This window comes from Rhamphochromis longiceps, linkage group LG10 (assembly GCF_057381845.1).
Source record: "Rhamphochromis longiceps isolate RC_006_pf linkage group LG10, R_longiceps_female_GT1.1, whole genome shotgun sequence".
Lineage (NCBI taxonomy): Eukaryota > Metazoa > Chordata > Actinopteri > Cichliformes > Cichlidae > Rhamphochromis > Rhamphochromis longiceps.
In genome coordinates this window covers 9,861,775-9,879,664 of record NC_140566.1, presented here as the reverse complement: position 1 = coordinate 9,879,664, position 17,890 = coordinate 9,861,775, and the positions used below count along the sequence as shown (strand labels likewise).

The window sequence follows — 17,890 nt, the reverse complement described above, 5'->3', positions numbered from 1 at the left end:
AGCTTGTCAGCGTTCAGTTTTTTTGCAACAGCACAGCAGTAACCATTTAACACTTGCCACTGTCAACATTTATTTTACTAGTGTTTGGGCAAAAAACTTCAGATGTAAACATTTTAACATGGAAACAATTGTTCGTCTTTAAAAGTCCACAAAATATACATTCATCCTGCATTCCCAACTTGGATGATCTGATATCCTCGTGTTGGTGTTGTTCCCAGACCATCATGAAAATGTTGTCACATTGTTGTGACGTTATTCTTTTGCGCGCCAAGCCATTCGTGCATTTATGAAATTCCAATGTTGCAAGGACAATATCAATTCTGCTTACTGTTTATTAAAGGGTTACGGTTAGGGTTAGGGTCAGTTGATCGGCGGACAGAGGCGGTTTCACGCAGCTTAAGTACAGTTTTTTGTTTTACGCCGGTTTTTCCCGAAGTCGCAAAAGTATGACGTCACAACATTCTGATTGGTCACTTGCAATGTTGATCCTGGAACAACATTTAGTATGATGATCTGGGAACAACACCAACACGAGGATATCAGATCAACCTCCTAACTTACCCTTATTTTTAGTATGTATTGCAATTACCTTTACAATGCACACAATGTAACACAAACTGAATATGAACATATTTCCACCTCATAACAATATGCCTTGAACGCTAATATACACACCACCCTTCAACATTTCTGGTGCAGTATCATCTCTCAATTAAATCCTTTAAATCTCAATACTTTTGATTGTCTCTTACTAGCCCCCCACAACAGTAAAATCTCTCAAATTGTAGTAGTTTACAAACTTTTCAAAATGTTCTAAATTTCTCTTAAATGTAATTTTCCCGTTATCTGTCATTTACAAATTACCATTTTATTCCCATTCAGCCTCCGAAAAACTTCTGTCCATCTGACAGAACATTCATCATCCAAATTAAAGGTTGGCTTATTCATTCAGTGTATTCTTGAGCAACTGTACCTTGGTCAAGAGTATGCTGACATACAGATGAAGGAAGAGCTTCTGAAGTACTTCAAAGAAAGCTTTCAGTCTTGAGGTTAACTGAGATTCAGTGCATATATCCCACCCATTAAGAGTGCACATGCAGAGGCCAGGTCTTCCAGGTCATGCAGGACACACTAGATGGTTATACCCACATCGGCTGGAGGAGTGCTGGCATCAGCTCTTTCGATGGTAAAGATAGCAAGGGTAGTTTGTTCCAGCTCCCTCTGAACAGCTGTAGCTTAGACACAAAAACATAGAAAAATGGCATCCAGTTTTAAAAAAAAGAAAGAAAAAGGGCCAAAGCTACCCTTTAATGACGTAAACACAATATTAGGAACATGCACCCCAGTGTGCCACTATTTCAGACTACAGATTCAACGATAAATATAAATAGTTTGGGTATACAAGAAGATTTCCCAAAACATTTAAACAGGTTCCATGCAAATTACAACAACAACAACAACATGCAACAACATTAGTTATTCAAAATTTGGTTTAATACAGATAAAAAACTAAACTAAAATTACCAACCAATTATTCTTTGAAGAGGATGCTTGGGTCTTCATTCAGGTAAAAAGGTAGTGCCCTGAGGACACACTCCCTCCCCTTTTCAATACTTTCCTTCTGTAGAGAGTGGCAGAGATACAGGAAGAGAAAACAGATATACTTTAGGATGACAGAAACTCACATTATACGCAAAATGAATGACATATCCACTGCACAGATAGACATGTACACAAGACCAACTAATCATCACATGGACATGAATAGTTAACCTGTTGGGCAGGGTTTCCACCACATTATATATGTCCATAATGGAGGTAAAGACAAACTAATACATCATCTTTTTTGCATTCAAAACATAACATAAAAACATTCACTTCTGGTTTAACCTAAATCAAGGGATCAGATTTTACATATGTTTAGGTAATTTAAATTTTCCAACGTTTTGAGTACCAAACTTTGTCTTGCTTAATATAAATGTAAGTGCACTGTGCAGCTACCATACACTAGCTGTTTAAATTTGAAAATGATCTTATTAGCCATAATATTTTGCTACCAACAGAATAATGCACCTGTGTGGCTGGGGCCAAAGTTTGTCTAATTTTCTTCCCTGCAACGCCTCCTTTTTTCTTGAAGACTTTTATGAGCTGGTCAGTGTATTGGTCAAGTTGTGTAAAAAGCCTTGGAACATGTGCAGCAGTAGTAATCCTCACATATTCTGCTTCCACCTGAAAATATGTCAACAAACACAACATACTGTACTGTAAATATACATACTATATGTACACATATACAAACTAAAACTAATGTAGTAAGACCTCATTAAAGCTATAATTTTAACACAAACATTTACACAAAATGCTAATGGAGCCATTACAGCTTTTATTGTTATTTATCAAGTTCCAAAAAATATTGATCACAGCTGATCTGAAAAGAATTTCATGCCTCAGGCCCTTGAACTGCAACCTTTACCATGGTTCAGATGTGGAGAAGAAATAACAGGGGCATGGGATGGGTCACAAAAGAAAACTTAACTTATAAAACAGTTTTGTTTTTAAAAGTATAACAGTTCACATACCACATACAAGCTCAGCAATACCACATACACCACATCAGTATAGGAGGGAGCAGGTAAAGGCAGGATCTGAGATTTATAAAGTAAAACAAGAAATTCATTACTTAATTTCAAGAAGCAAATTATTGTTTGAATTACAACTAAATAAAATACTACTCAGAAGAAAAGCAAGAGATTGACACTGCCATGTGCTAACTTTCTATAGAAGCAATTATCACCAGGTCTGTCGACCTCCATTGTCTGTCCACTCATATGTCTTGAATAATTTTATTAAAAAAATTAAGTGTGTACTTTCACAAACTGTAATTTATAACTACATTGATATGTATAACTCCGCTAGGAAACATGCTGTATTTACAGACCATTTTTACATAATACAGATTACTGATAGAGCAGAACAATGGTGTCACAGTGGCTTTCGCCCTTGACTTTTTGGATTTTAAATGTCACTTTATGCTATCCTTGCTATCCTATTCGATATTTCCGACTCTCGGATTACAGAAAAGGAATCCCAAGAAAGCAAATGGAAAAATAACCCCTTGAAAGAATAACCCCATGAACCCCTGTAGCTAATCCCTTAATAAAACAAAAAACAATAAAAATGTTTCTTACACAGTCCACAAAATAAGCATGTCCAGGACCCAGTAAAACTAATGTAAAACAAGCGCACGCAAACGATATAACATGTCTTGTAAGACAAACGCAAAATATAACCATGCTGGACATATAGATACTACACAACATAGTCAAAGAAAAAAGTGGTCTTACCTCTCAAAGAAACAGCAGCTTGGCGCCAAAACAGCCTTTTTCAGTTAAATTTGAAGTCTTGCGCATGAGCAGGCACAAGCCGTGAAACCTTCTTGTTCTGCGCGGTTTCATTACAACTGTTTTTGCATTACTGCCACCTTGTGGATATACAAGGTATATCGATCCTAATTGACTTAACTTAAATGTTATGCGATCAAGTAACACATTAGTATTATGTACGTTGAATAATAGACACAATTACGTAGACTTGATTAGAAAAACATATGTTAACTTAACAAAAACATATATTTTAAGTAAAATGAAAATAAATAATTAATATACACTGAACAATCCACCTCATTCATTTTTTTGAGTGTATGAGAATGCACAGCACATTATGGAGTATGCCCCTGCTGTGAAGTCCTGCCTCCATCTACTTGTCGTTTAATCACTGGACAGCTGGACAGGTTCATACAAAATATTAGATGAGGCCAATTGTCCTATACATATTTTTGACCTAGGGGTGGGATTGATTGTGAACTGGAAAGGGAAAATGCTTAGGGAGCTGAGTACGGCTGCATCGTCACTGATTTGTAGAATCATTTTTGATTCGATACAGGATCCGATTCAATTTGATTGGAATCTGGAAAGTTTTGCCTCAGTCAGAAATATTACAATTCTGATCATTTAACAGTATATATCCATAATTTCGTATCTATTAAAAGAAAGCTGACACATGTGAGACTTAATTAGAGATGTAAACAGAGAGTTATGAAACCTGCAGCTGCAGAAGCCAGCGGGAAAAAAAAGAGGCAAACACAGCGCGACCCGACGACGCACCAAAATCTGACTCTGACGCGTCGGGTCCGCGCTCTGCGTTCACGTTTGTATGCAGAATCCGTAAACCTGCTCCCAGTTACTGTTTTAGCTGTATGGTGTTTGACGACATGTTGTGAGGTTTAACCTGAGATGCTGGCGTTTCAGGCATAATAACGTTAATTTACAAATCGACACGGGATTTTAATGAATCAATATCACTTTATTCAATTTAGCATGGATTGTAATCAGAAAGGCGATAATCAAAACCCACCCCTAATCAAGAACTTGCAAAGTAAAAACATGCTCTATGTCAGGTAGCCCTTTTGTTATTTACATTTAAAAAGAGGATTAGTGTTACTGTGCGCTGGCTGAGTCTGTTTCTTTTCTTAGAAATAGTTTCTCCTGCCCTGGAGAAAATCCACTTGCATGGAACAGAAGAGGCTGTGGAGTGCAGGAACTACACTGCAAGCTGGTAGATATGCAGGTATTCCTGGGTCCTGCAGACTATCACCTAAAAACAATAAACAAAATGATTTTCTAAACTGTGTAGCAATGTAATGTACGTATAGTGTCAAATACATTTTTGTAGTCTTCATTAGCTTTAATTCACATGGAAGTGTTCCTGAAGTCATATGCTGTAATGATATTTACATTATGAAAACATGATTTTGGACATTTCAAGTTTTTCACTTCGGCAGATAAAATGAATTGAGCAAAATCAACTCAAAATATTCCCACACGCCAGAACGTCCTCTCTTCCTCGCTGGCTCCATATCTGTCAGTGGAATGATCACCTCTTCGCTCTCTGTCACCATCAACACACTCCACGAATCCCGTGGATGATTCACTTCCTTATATCCGTTTGAATCAGGTACCGAAGCAGTTACGTGCGTAATGAAGCTTCGGACGTCACTGGTCACGTGACTTTTGCCAAACGAAGCAAGCCTCGACACAGTGCTTCTGAACCAGTGTGTTGTTTTTTTCGACACACGCTCCGGAGCGTCAGCTTCAAGCGGGCCATCACTAGCAGAAACTAAACAGAACCAAAACCCTTAAAACTAAAAAGTTTAAACCCGAACACATAATCAGAATTAACTAGAACACAAGATCATAACAATAATAATAATAATAATAATAATAATAATAATAATAATAATAATAATAAACACAAAAAGTTGGGTCAAATGACACAGGACCATGACAGAAAAATAAAAGATGAAAGAAGAAACTGATGAACAGATAGGCAGCAAACGAGTCAGGTCATGCAGCAAATTGTCAGACATCATCTCAGACAATGATGAAGATCCAGATGACCGTGTGTCAGCACCATCTACATCAGCATCAGCTGGACACTGGAAGCAAAAATGAAAGGAATATGAAGAACAAGATGGGAACGACAGAAAACAATTCAAACAGGGAATTTTGCTGACGGACAATCAGCGTTACACCCCACCCCAGTGTACTACATGTAACATGCTCAGAGACTGAATGTCAGCTGGCCCCTTCTGACCCACTGACTTAGTTTCCTGCCACCAGTGACCTGTTTACCGGACTTCCCCTATACCACCTGTGGATATCTGTTCAACCTGTGACCCAGTATGATTGTGCATACAAGTGGAAAGTAATATCCTAGTACCTTGTTAGATGGTGATGATTGTGGGCTCACTAGTCGCAGACATGGAGGGAGTGGTCCTATTGGTTGGCTCCCACATTAGGAAGGCAAGGTTGGGGCCTTCCTATCACTACTGTGCTAACGTAATTAAAAAATAAAGTAAAAAAAATTACAACACCACCATCTTCAGATAGAAAAGTTTTTCTGTTTTTTTTTTTTTTGGAGTTTTTCCTTCCCACTGTCGCCAAAGTGCTTGCTCATAGCAGGTCATATAATTGTTGGGTTTTCCTCTGGATCCATTATTGTACGATCTACTGTACAATATAAAGCACCGTGAGGCGACTGTTGTTGCGATTTGGCGCGATATAAATAAAATTGAATTGAATTGAATGTCCTTCAAGAAGCCTGGAGAACCTTTCCTGAAGATTACTTTCGCTATAATAAAAAAAAAGAAAAAATTAAAGCAAAGGTAATGACTAGTTTGGGGGTTGTAGTCCTTTAATAATCAAGGAAAAGTAGTACATCCACAATTTTAAAAAATGCTTTTATTATAAATAATCCTGTGTGGATTAGTTACTTACACATCAAAGAAATGTTTTACAGGCAGAGCATTGCTCATCTGAGTTTTTACAGACCCAGAGTGAAGTTCACACAAGTTCAGCTTTCATCACCTGATCAGTACGCCACTGAAGCAGACCCACTCTGCTCTGTCTTTGAAGATTCACCATGAGAAATTGGCATTCCTTGCTCCAACTGTCCACAATATGAAAGTCACAGGAAAAACAGACAAGTCTTTTTGTTTGTTTGTTTGTTTTCTTTAGCCTACTGTGGTGCCACTTAAAATCCCTGTGTTTGAACAGTACACTTCAATTCTGCTTTAACAGCAATCCTTGATGTGCAGGGAAACATCACGGTTAGCAAGCTCACAGCGAGATTCTTCTTTCTCTGGTCCACATGTGTAATATTTATGTTTTTGTCCATCGAGCCACTCCATAGAGCTTCACCTCAAGTAATATTCAATTGCAGCAGAGAATGCAGCAAAGCCTCCACATCCCAGAACACCAGCCTTCAGACCAGCTGCAAAACAGAAAAATAAACACGTGGACAAAATGAATAAATTTGCTATAATGCAAACTATTAGTTAATAAAGTAAGTTACATACCGCGAAAGCCAATAGCTCCTCCAGTCACACAACCACTGTACACAGCATTCTTCCAGTCAGATTTGCCTCTGTGCTGTAAATGAAAAACAGGTACAAAAAAGACACTTATTACCACAGTGTACTGCAGGGTTAGAATAAAAGCAAGAAATGCAAAGCAAATATAATACTGGCATCTACATTTTAGAGAGAGGAGTGACTAATAAGAGATAGCTGGCATCCACCTTTGCTGTACTATTTGCACATTTACAAACTTAGCTTAAGTTGCAACTACTTTGCTGAAAATGTTTTGCTGTCCACATATATAATATGTCTTCAGTGATTCTGATGGTGCTCTAGTAATCTGACCACATATTGAGCATTTTTCCTCTTTGAAGCCATGTTATGGATTCACATCACATCTCAAACCCTTGTTGACAAACTGTTATCATTATTTCATTCATTCCTTATTATTCTAAAGAGACTGATGGATACATTGAAAATGAATCGCCTTTGCTCATTTTTGCCTTTTGTTCTGAACTCCAGTCTGAGGTTATATGTCCACTATGAGTCTGTCAGAACCCACATGAGGATGTAAGAAGCTGTGACCTACTGATTCTATGATGCACTCTGTACAGGAGAACATGGCGCCCACAATGGCAAAGTTCTTGGCATAGGACATCCCCCTCTGGCCCATGTCTTTTAGAACCTCTCGTGCTGTTGGAGTTCTCAAAGGGTCTTTGGGGTCGATGCCAACATTAGTATCAATTCCAGCTGTGAAAACGCCGAATGCTCCTCCAAGGACGAACCCTGTGGTGAGCAAAAACATCATCAGACTCTTAAAATTGTAATATATACAGATCTTTTCTGCTATTGAGCTGAATGGCTACATTTGGGCAACATCGTGGCTGTATTATAAACTGATTATTTGATACCTGTTTATTCAAAACGCTCTAAAATGTTGCTTTTACGTTTCTTATGTCTGAACACAAATACATAATTTTAAAACAAGACAATATCGATGACCGATTGGTTTGATCAGATGACTGATTAATTTGCTGTTTGTTGGTATAACAGCATTACAGCTCCCATAGCCTCGTATATCTGAGGTGACTTAGCACACGAAATATTCTGCACGAGCAGCCAAACACGCACAAAAACACCAAACCCTTGTGATGTTTGTTACACTCTCAATGTCTCCGTTTACCTCCCACACAGGCCAGCAAAGACTTGAAGGCGCAGCTCTCCATTCCCCTCTCGATCATCTTCTGCTCGTCGCTTTTCGGAGGCACGGGCAGCCCCCCCATCACGGCGGGGTTCAGGCCCTTCACGGGCCTCTTGTCACCGATAAGATGCTCCAGAATCATACTGTACTGAAGAGTCGGGCTGTCCACGCTCGGGCCGACCGAAGCTGGGCCTTGTGGGTTGGAAGCAGCAGCGTTTGCAGCTCTTGTGGAGGCCGCCATGTTTCTCAATGACAGAGCTTCAAGTAAATGTTGTCGAAAGACGAGCGCGCGCATATTCGTCCCATTTGTCTGCTGATAGAAATAACGGTAATTAAAGTGTTTAGCTTCACAAAAACACGAATAAACCACGATAGATTAAATAATGTGTGTATTCTCATATTTTTTTATTAAAATGATTTTATTTTCTCACTAAAAGATTACTTTGGTTAATTTTAGCACATTCGACACAAAGTCAACCTGTATTTAAAGTGTGGTTGAGGAGTTTATGCTTTTACGTAACACCGTACGTCTACCTACACTCTTTCCACTGGATTATTGTATCAAATAATAATTAAATAACGTAACAGAATTTCGCAAGACTATACTAGATCTTATTGATTACTTTACATTTAATTCTGTTTTATTATATTAATGTCTTCTAAATTACTTTTATTTTTGTGTTTATTTTATCATTAATATATTTTTCATTATTGACGTCTATTTTCTTTATTCAATACTCCTGTCTTTATTGTATTGTTTTTTATTTATTACAGTTTATCTGTCTCGCCTGTCACTCATCTGTGAACCACTTTGAAGCACACTAAACTTCAAACAAAGGTACAGTACAAATTAAATTGACTAAATAAGTTTACACCTGAGGCGAAAACGCTGTTCCTTACATGCTGTCTTATCATTTTTCTGGCCTGTTAAAAAAAAGACCACATTTCCCAGAAACCCCTTAAACACTGCGCCAAAGCATATGCGCCAAACTCGCTTCACGCGCTCCACCTATCGGCTCGAGCTCAGACCGCTGGTGGTTAGACCTTAATGCGTGCGCGAGGCGGCAGTGGCAGCATCCTGTCAACACAGCAGCTCCACCGCAGTACGGAACAGGTGAGATTAATTAACACTTGTTTATTTCTCATAGCATGTGGCCTTTCTGCTTTTTTCGTCCGTTGTTTGGGGTGAAATTTGTAAACTTCACTGTAAAGGCTCTACTGTTTCTTGGTGTCTAAATTAAAGAATGGGCTACAGAGAGTCGCTCGGGTTTCGCCGAGTTACACAAACGTAGAAGTGGCTGACGGTGACATGCTCATTGCCAGCATAGTCACTGTACACGTCTATGCTCCTTTAACGTAACGACTAGTCATTGTGAGAGCAGACGCGTTTTTCCTCAAACGATAATAACGGCTGTCATAAAATTATAGCTCGAGCCAAGGACGTGTTGTTTTCACGCTAATTGAGCGTGGCACTGTATGACTGCAGTGATGGCCAACAGTAAGTGGACTAACAGTACTAACGCTGCATTTCATGTCCCATTTTCCGTAGCTGCAAATGTCCATCCTGAATTTTTCAGTTTACTGGCTAAGGTTGCACCATCGCGAGTCCAACAGGATTCTGCTTGAGCAGTATTTATGCCTTCTTTATAAACATTAAAATAAAAGGTATTAACGCGGTGATAGTGTTGATGCCTGGTAATGTAACACTTTGTAAGTTTCCTCCTTAAGGAAGAACGGGTCAACTTCTTTAAACTGGTCTGAATATTACGCTTAAAATCTTTTCTTTGATCTGATTAATTTTGTTGGTGTACAATGTGTCTGATATAAATATCTAAATATCTAGTACTGGAATAAGCTTATCCTCTTGTAAAGTGGAAAGTAACCCCGGGTTGGTCTTAAAACCTCTGCAAAGAGAGGTCAGTCAGGTCCTGGTTTCCTGTTAGATTTTAGTTTTGGTTTTTAGTGTTTGTCTAACACTTCTCCCTGACAGAAACATAAAAAATGCAGAGATAAAGTTACTAATGTTGCTCAGGCTTTAAGTAAATTTTGATGCTAATGGCAAATTACCTTCAAAACTGCCTCTGTGTGCTGCAAGCTGTTTTTCTACACGTCCGGGGTGGCTGTAGCTCAGGTGGCAGAGCAGGTCAGCCACTAATCAGAAGGTCGGTGGTTTGATCCCAGGCTTCCTCCTGCCTGCATGCCAAATATCCTTGGGCAAGATACTAACCCCGTGTTTGCCTACTGGTGGTGGTCAGAGGGCCCGGTGGCGCCAGTGTCCGGCAGCCTCGCCTCTGTCAGTGTGCCCCAGGGCAGCTGTGGCTACAATGTAGCTTGCCATCGCCAGTGTGTGAATGTGTGTGTGAATGGGTGAATGACTGAATGTAGTGTGAAGCGCTTTGGGGTCCTTAGGGACTAGAAAAGCGCTATACAAATGCAGGCCATTTTACGTCATCAGCCAGCCAGTTGTTCCCAATTAGTTCTGTGTGAAGCTGTCAAACATGTCTTTGTGTTTTCTTGCAGGTACTTGTAAAACGTTTGTTGGTTTTGACTTTAGTAGATCCTTAAATGTTTCATTATGACAAATTATCCTGACTAAGCTTCTGTGTGTAATTTTTCTCTCGCCAGGTAACCTTTAAATGTAGACTTAAAAGATGGGTTCCAGAAAACCAGCCGAGTATCTAACATAATCATGCCTGAATGATAAACTTCAGCAAAAGAGAACATTTCAGTAATGAAAAGAGAGGAAAAATTAAGAAGCCAAATACATATTTTAATTACACGGCTCACTTTGAAGTCCTGTGACAAGTGAACAAATGACGGTTTTCTCTTTTGAGTATGCAAACAGAAAAGCCAGTTCAAACATAAGCACTGCACCAGCTCTGATGAGGTTTGTTTTTAGGCAATATAAGGCTTTGCTTCTCATGGTTAACCATTTAAGAAGGGGAAATACTTCATTGGTCTGGACACAAACTCTATTGGATATCGATCATTTGTCAGCAGCACGATGGGCAGTCAGACAGTAGCTCATTCTAAAGTGGATACATCAGGTTGTTAATTTCTCAACATTAACTGATGAAATTGGTTCCTGCCTTTTCTCAATCTGCGATTCACACAGATTAGCCACAGCATTAAAACTGCAGGTGAAGTGGGTGTAATCCATCCCTGGGTAAACTCTGGTCCTGGGATTCACCTGGATATTACGCTCACTCATACACCCACTTCAACATGATAACAGATCAAGCACACGCCCTCCTCGTGGTTAACATTCCCTGTAACAGTCAAAAACTTGGTCAGGAATTAGGCATGAGGGCCATAACAAGGAGTCTGAAGCAGTGACCCTGTCTCCACTATCCACACTGTGCAATCCCATTGATCATCTGTGGGATGTGCTAGAAGTCGTCCAGTCCACAGAAGTGCCACCCAGCAACTCATAGGACACAGAGGATTTGCTGCCAACATCCCAGTGCCAAACACCACAGAGGTCATGTGCATATTGTAATGGGTCAGAGCTTGTGTGCTCTCACAATGAGGGCGCATATTAGGGCTGGGGGTTTTAATGTTGTCTGATCAGTGCAAGCCAGAAAAAAGACAGAACTAATAGGATTGCCATCTTTGCCGTAGAGGTACTTGGAACCCTTTAGAGCCTCCAGTGGTGATTCTTTGTCAGTAGATTTTTTTATTTTTATTTTTTTAAACTTCCCTCACCCTTACAATGCTGTGATTGCAGCCATTCCCCAACTCTCTTTGAATGGTACTCATGGTCATTCTCTCCATTGATCAGTGGTTGTTGATCAATGGTCATGGGAATTTGCATAATTACGATGACGCAACTGACCTCCCAGCCCACTGTGACTGCTGGTTTCAGTCATTATGCAAATGGTAAATGGCCTGTATTTGTATAGCGCTTTACTAGTCCTCAAGGACCCCAATGCGCACATCCAATCATCCACACACTGGTGATGGCAAGCTACATTGTAGCCACAGCCACCCTGGGGCGCACAGACAGGGGCGAGGCTGCCGGACACTGGCGCCACCGGGTCCTCTGACCACCACCACCGGTAAGTGTTTTGCCCAAGGACACAACGACCGAGACTGTCCAAGCCGGGGCTCGAACCGGCAACCTTCCGATTACAAGGCGAACTCCCAACTCTTGAGCCACGATCGAAATGTACTTTTTATAAGATTTGGGGAAACCTGCAGTCAGCTGAGACTGAAGAAGTCACTTGGATGAGTGACGAAACGTTTCTCCCACTGAAAACGCTACGTCCAGATGAACATGCTGTGTGAAATGAGTCTGCACTGGAGTAACCTTTTCCTGATTTAGTAATCAGAAGCATAATACTTTATTAATCCCTAGGGTTTTCTGGTTCTGATGATTAAAAACAGTGAAAGGCAGTAATTACAGTGATCTTAGTCCGCTATGCTTAATCAGGTAAGCCCTCATCACAGATATTTTGCCAGGTTACTTCATTGGGAATGACGTACCATGATAATTAAGAACTGCTGACTCGGTGTAAACCTTAAGACATCAGTAACTCATCTTAATTCATATGTACACTGTCCAAACCTCCAGCTCCCCTAAAAGGTAGCTTGGTGGCTGTCAATAGATACTATAATTTTAATTTCTAAATATATTGCAATGCTGTGAAAAACATTAAAGTCAAGATTTAGTTTTCCATATTTTGTTCTGTTTCAGAGTCATAAAAAATTCTACTAATTTTTAGATTATCAGATGGACTGCAAAAAAGTTGAAACATTTCAAGGACCACTGATAGAAGCTTTCCAAATTCATTTTGTACCCTTTCCTTCTGCTGTTGAGTTGCAGCATATTTAGAAAAGCAATGTTGGGTAGAGGTTAAGGGGAATAACTGAATAGCCATCTGGCATTGTTTCAGAAGTCAAGTGTGGGTCATTGGTGAGTATTGCAGGTCCTTGGTGTAGTTTAAACCATATTGTCAATTCAATAGTGAGGAGGGACAATTCTGTAAAAGATGGAACCAGTTAGGAAGCTTTTCAAAATATGTGAATATCTGCCTCATCTATAACTCTGTGGACACATTGTAGCTTGAGGAAGAGAGAGTCTATGTCCATGTAAAATAGAAAGTATGTGTTGTTTTTAAAGCCTGTGCATGTCAATGTTTAGACTGTGGGCTTGTTCATAAAGCGATCACCTTGGCAACACTTTCCTTTGCATACATTTTTGTGTAACGTCACTGGGAATAAACAAATCAATGTGTTATGTGGCTTTAAATTAAATTGATTATATTAAGAAAGGTTTAAAGATTCAAATGAAAATGAAGCTCAGGGTCTGTATCAGTTCAAATTAAGTGTTAAATAAGAGCAGATCTGTCTGAGTATAGTTCACAGTTCCAGTTTGAGTCAGAACTGCAGGGTGTTGTGTTGTCATACAGCTAAAGTATAGCTTGAATAACTGTTTGTGCTTTTAAGGTCTATTTCCCAGAGCGCTCTCTCTTTGTAACCATTCATTTAAAATTTATTGCTATGCGTTTTGACCCTCTTGTCTATGTCAAGAATAGCTCTAAAACTCTAATATGGTGCCAATGCTAATATAAAATGGAAAGCCAGTTCTAAGCCTGGTGTGGTCAGTCAGTTCTTTTCTATCCCTGACACACTTGCACACACTCATCTGAGAACAAAATGGTTCTTATTCGTCCTCAAGAGGCAAGGTCTGGCCTGTATGTACAGTTGGAGTGGCATGTCCTTTACTGCAATAGAGGAGAATTTAATTGAAGAGATTGGATGATTGGAGCAGAAATGAGTACTGCAGTGGGATTCAATCAGTTGAATAAACAGAAACCTTTGTTTCTGGTAGTCCACGTGCCTTCTGAGAAACTTGTTATATTCTGGGATATTTTAACTTTTCCTTTGTAGAGGCACAGTTGGATTCCAGCCTTCACATTATTCCCAGGAGCAACTTTCTCTTTGCTTTTTTTTTTTTTTCCTCCTTAAGCTAATGCTCAATCTATCAAAACGCTAGTGACTAAAAGCCATTGCACTACGTTTGTCTGAGAGCATTCAATTAAGAAGGTAACTCTAAGAATACTTTTCTTTTTGGCTGTTTTTAGTTGATTACTGTCCAGGAAACTGATTGCATTCTTGACAAGCATCGCAGTCTAACTGAGTGCCTCAAAGGAATGCTTCTGTTTTTGTAAATGGGTCATTTGGACCAGATCTGAGGTGAAGCGCAGATATGGTCTTTACACAAATATCAGGCTTTTTTGCCTGCCCTCCCTCCTGACAACAACAGCTGTGCTTTTCAAAAGTGTAATATCCAGCTCTAGAATGGACAAATAAAATAAGCTACTGAGCTATTTTGAGGAGAGGACAGGACAGGCCAGTTCACATGTGTGATGTTTATGCATACACGGGGAGTGTCATTATGATGTTTGCTTGGTATTTGAAAGATGTCTGAACCATTGTAATAGCTTTCAGTCTCCATACAAATTAAAATGGTCACACCCACTGTTCACATTAAATAGCTCTGATGCAACAAGTCTGTGTACTGTTGCAAAATCAAAAGGCGCAGAGAGGAAGCCTCCTCTTGGGTTGGACAGAATTTCTAGTCAGTGGTACTAATACTACGGTGTTCCATTGTGGAAAGCTACTGAGGTCTGTTTTTTTTATTCTCTCACAGTCATCTTGGATGCTATGCTAGTGTTTCTATGGAATCCGCCCACTCATTGTACATGTAGCCAGCCAGGACAGACTGAAAAGTAGCTGAAGTTTTTTGCAACGTGGCTTTGACTGGCTGTTTATTAGAAAAGAACTTTGACACCATCAGAGCAGGAAGTTAGCCCCTCGAGGGAGCCTTGCTCTGAGAAAGATGAAACGGAGGATGGACCAGATGAAATATGCATGAAGACTGTATCTAGCTCAGCTCATGCTCCTGTATCACCGACGAATCGAGGACAGAGCAGGTTTTTGGGAAATAATGGATGACTGTAACTGCTGTGATGTGGCACAGTGAATACCTCAGTTATTCACTGTGTATAGTGATTGTTCTGATATTGATACACTAGTTTTTGAAGGGTTAACTTTATAAACCTATATTTCCTTAGAGGAAACATTAAGAATATAATTAATTTATGAACATGTATGTTCAGAGGGTGGCTAACTTAAGTTGCAGCATTAAGGGGATTTACCCTGATTGTTGACAACCGTAATATGGAAGTTTGACATCCTAAAACTGAGACTGAGTTCTTGCTTTGCAATACAGCATCTCTTCATTTCAAAGCGTACTCTTGAGCTCTTGCTAATAGTGCTGTGTTACCAACAGAGTGCTTGCCTAACATCTGGAGCTAATTTATAGGATATTAATTGTACTTTTTTAAAACTATGGTATGTAATGAAATATTGTTTAAGTGTGTTTCTAGGTTGAGAATCTATGATTAGGAAATTCTTGTGCAGCATACGTAATCTGAGCAAACATTTCCATGTTTAAAAACTGTCGGCTAACAATTTTTAGTGACACTTTAGTGACACAGTATTGAAAAGTTGTTGCAAAATTAAAGTTGTGCCGACATCAGAGACGCAACCTTAAGGTCTTCTGGATGTATTACTTCTACATTACCTAGATATCGTTGGTCAAAAATTTATCCAGAATTATGGCAGAAGTTTTTGTTGATTTCCCTCAGCATGTTGTGCCTCAACTGCGCTCCTGAGCTCTTGCCCTAAAAACCATACCAGACATCTTAAGATAATCGTAGAACAAATAAGACAGAATATATATCTAGGTAAAAGTGTTTGTATTGAAAAAAAAAAAAGCAGGCTCTGTAATACTAGCGTGCTTATGTACAAAAAATCTTGTGTGCTGCCTTCTTACAAGTGTTTATTGATAGAATTAGCTGTCAAGCAAATGTGCTTGGGTTAAGAAAAACAAGAATATGTACATTTAATTTCTTCATGCATTAATATCACTGTTGTTTGTTGCTTTGTAAAAGATGGTCTCACTGGACCAGTGTTGGATGTTGAAATAAACATTTATCCATCAGTAACACAGTTTTTACCGTTATCATGACCAGTTTTCACTGAGGAGATAATGACTGTATGTTTGCTGGGATGATAAGTTAATTAAGCATGTGCTTGGTGTTTAGCATAAACACCAACCATGTGCTTGGTGTTTATGCTAAAAGGTTCGGTGGAGCTATGAAGAGAGTTAAATGGAAATCCATCAGATTAATGGAGTTTACTTCTCCCCCCCCTCCACCCCTTAAAATAACATGGTATGTACCAAACCATGGTTCAGATAGCTGAGCTGAATAGATTTGGAAAGTCAACAGTTTTCTGATGATTGCTTTGATGACTGTTGTAATTTTCTAATTAGTTGTTCTGATACCATAACTATTATGTAGTTGTATTTATTTATTTATGAAATGGGAACAAGCTTTATTTTTAGTCTTTTTTTTTTTTTTTTTTTTTTTTTTCCGCTCTGCATGTTTACTGTTTCATGTAGTATCATATACATTTAAAGTCATGTCATTTTACTGTGGACTCTGATTATGAGAGAGATGACAATAAACAACATGTACTTGAAAAGTTAGTAAGTACACAAGTGAAGACCAAATATTGGAGCTTATCCTAATTTAAATACAGTGGCATATTTTCAGTGTGTGAATACTGTATCAGACATAAACACTGGGAACTGGGCTTCTCAATATGAGCATATATTCAAAAAGTGATTCGTTTGGGAGGCCATGTTGTAAACAGACCAGGCAAGCGTTATATTGATCTGGGTCCAGATCAAAGGAAATTGTCGACACAGCACTTTGCTGAATAGCTCTACTTTCTTCCCATCTTGTACTGAACTAAAAAAGTGATGATTCAACATCAGCTATAATCTTTAGTCTATTTAATATCCAGATGGTGAGAAGTAGTTTTTCTGGGTTTTAGTTGAGCATCGGTGCGGTATAATACTGTAAGGGTAGTGGAGTTTCTTGTTGTATATGAAACTATTTCAAGCTGTAGGTTAAGTCTCCTACATTCACTCCAGTATGGTTTTAGCTTTTACTCTGTTTATATTTGTACAGCTGTGCTAATTTTAGTGTTTTGTTTTTTTTTTACATCATGATTTTGCTACATTCAGTTCTTACAAGTCGCTCACAGTACAAAAATGTCACATTTACTCTAGTATGTTGTGTAAAACTTTGCCGGAAACCCTCTAATACAGCTTTTTGCATCCTAGTTTCACATCTCTTTCCTCTAAAGGGGGAACACAGGGGGAGAACAAAGACTATCTCACAGCGTGGGATACGAGCTAATCCCACTCACTTCCTGTTTCACTTTAGCCCATATAATGACTTTGCACACGTCGCTTTGCAACATCCAGGTGCCACACAGATGCTTTGGATATGCTAGGGTGGTCAGACAAAATGAATCAATTTTTGCATGGGTGGGAGGTGAAAATTTCCTGGATGTGTATTGTCAACTCCACTAGCAACTTTGTATTACTTTCTCTATCTTAAAGTAAAATAGCTTTTAATTTGGGAGTGTTGTATGCTTTAAAAAAAAAAAAAAGCTATCCGTTTATTAGCTGTAATGCAGATGGCAATTTGTTCAGCTGCTGTTATGGTAATGAGATATCACTAATATCAGCAGCAGCAGTGACACACAGATAATCTCTGCTTTCATTTGTAAGAAGCTTAGTTACAGTGCTCTTTCGCTACTATGATTAGCATCCAAGTAGCTTCCAATGATAGACGTCATCATTGCTATATTAGGTTTCACCAGTTGCTACATCAGTAGTGACTAGCAAC

General features: G+C 39.0%; 2 protein-coding genes and 1 long non-coding RNA gene across 6 annotated transcripts in view; 1 reads left to right on the top strand and 2 right to left on the bottom strand.

Annotated features, from left to right (window-relative positions):
* Positions 1–518: 518 nt before the first annotated feature.
* Positions 519–3,687, bottom strand: LOC146660304 (uncharacterized). Its single transcript, XR_014913519.1, has 5 exons — positions 3,345–3,687; positions 2,580–2,645; positions 2,074–2,229; positions 1,529–1,621; positions 519–1,235 (listed from the first exon to the last, which is right to left on the bottom strand). It is a non-coding gene; the product is annotated as an uncharacterized LOC146660304 (long non-coding RNA).
* A 2,544-nt stretch (positions 3,688–6,231) lies between these two features.
* timm22 (translocase of inner mitochondrial membrane 22 homolog (yeast)) lies at positions 6,232–8,385 on the bottom strand. The gene is made up of 4 exons (XM_085419543.1): positions 8,100–8,385; positions 7,506–7,702; positions 6,917–6,989; positions 6,232–6,831 (listed from the first exon to the last, which is right to left on the bottom strand). Exons 1-4 carry the CDS (start codon positions 8,356–8,358, stop codon positions 6,755–6,757), a joined length of 606 nt encoding a protein of 201 aa, XP_085275669.1. The 5' UTR covers positions 8,359–8,385; the 3' UTR covers positions 6,232–6,754.
* Positions 8,386–9,136: 751 nt separating this feature from the next.
* Positions 9,137–17,890, top strand: part of specc1 (sperm antigen with calponin homology and coiled-coil domains 1) — an 80,169-nt gene continuing 71,415 nt past the window's right edge. For all 4 annotated transcript variants that reach the window (XM_085420094.1, XM_085420091.1, XM_085420095.1 and 1 more), the window contains exon 1: positions 9,137–9,231. The gene's annotated coding sequence lies outside the window, so the exon portion shown is untranslated. The remainder of the gene's footprint in view (positions 9,232–17,890) is intronic.

Coding starts and splice junctions, on each gene's coding strand:
- timm22 (XM_085419543.1), bottom strand. CDS start 8,358: ATGGCGGCCTCCACAAGAGCTGCAAACGCTGCTGCTTCCAACCCACAA. Junction 6,990..7,505: donor CAGAGTGCATCATAGAATCA/GTAGGTCACAGC, acceptor TTTCATTTACAG/CACAGAGGCAAATCTGACTG. Junction 6,832..6,916: donor AGGAGCTATTGGCTTTCGCG/GTATGTAACTTA, acceptor TCTGTTTTGCAG/CTGGTCTGAAGGCTGGTGTT.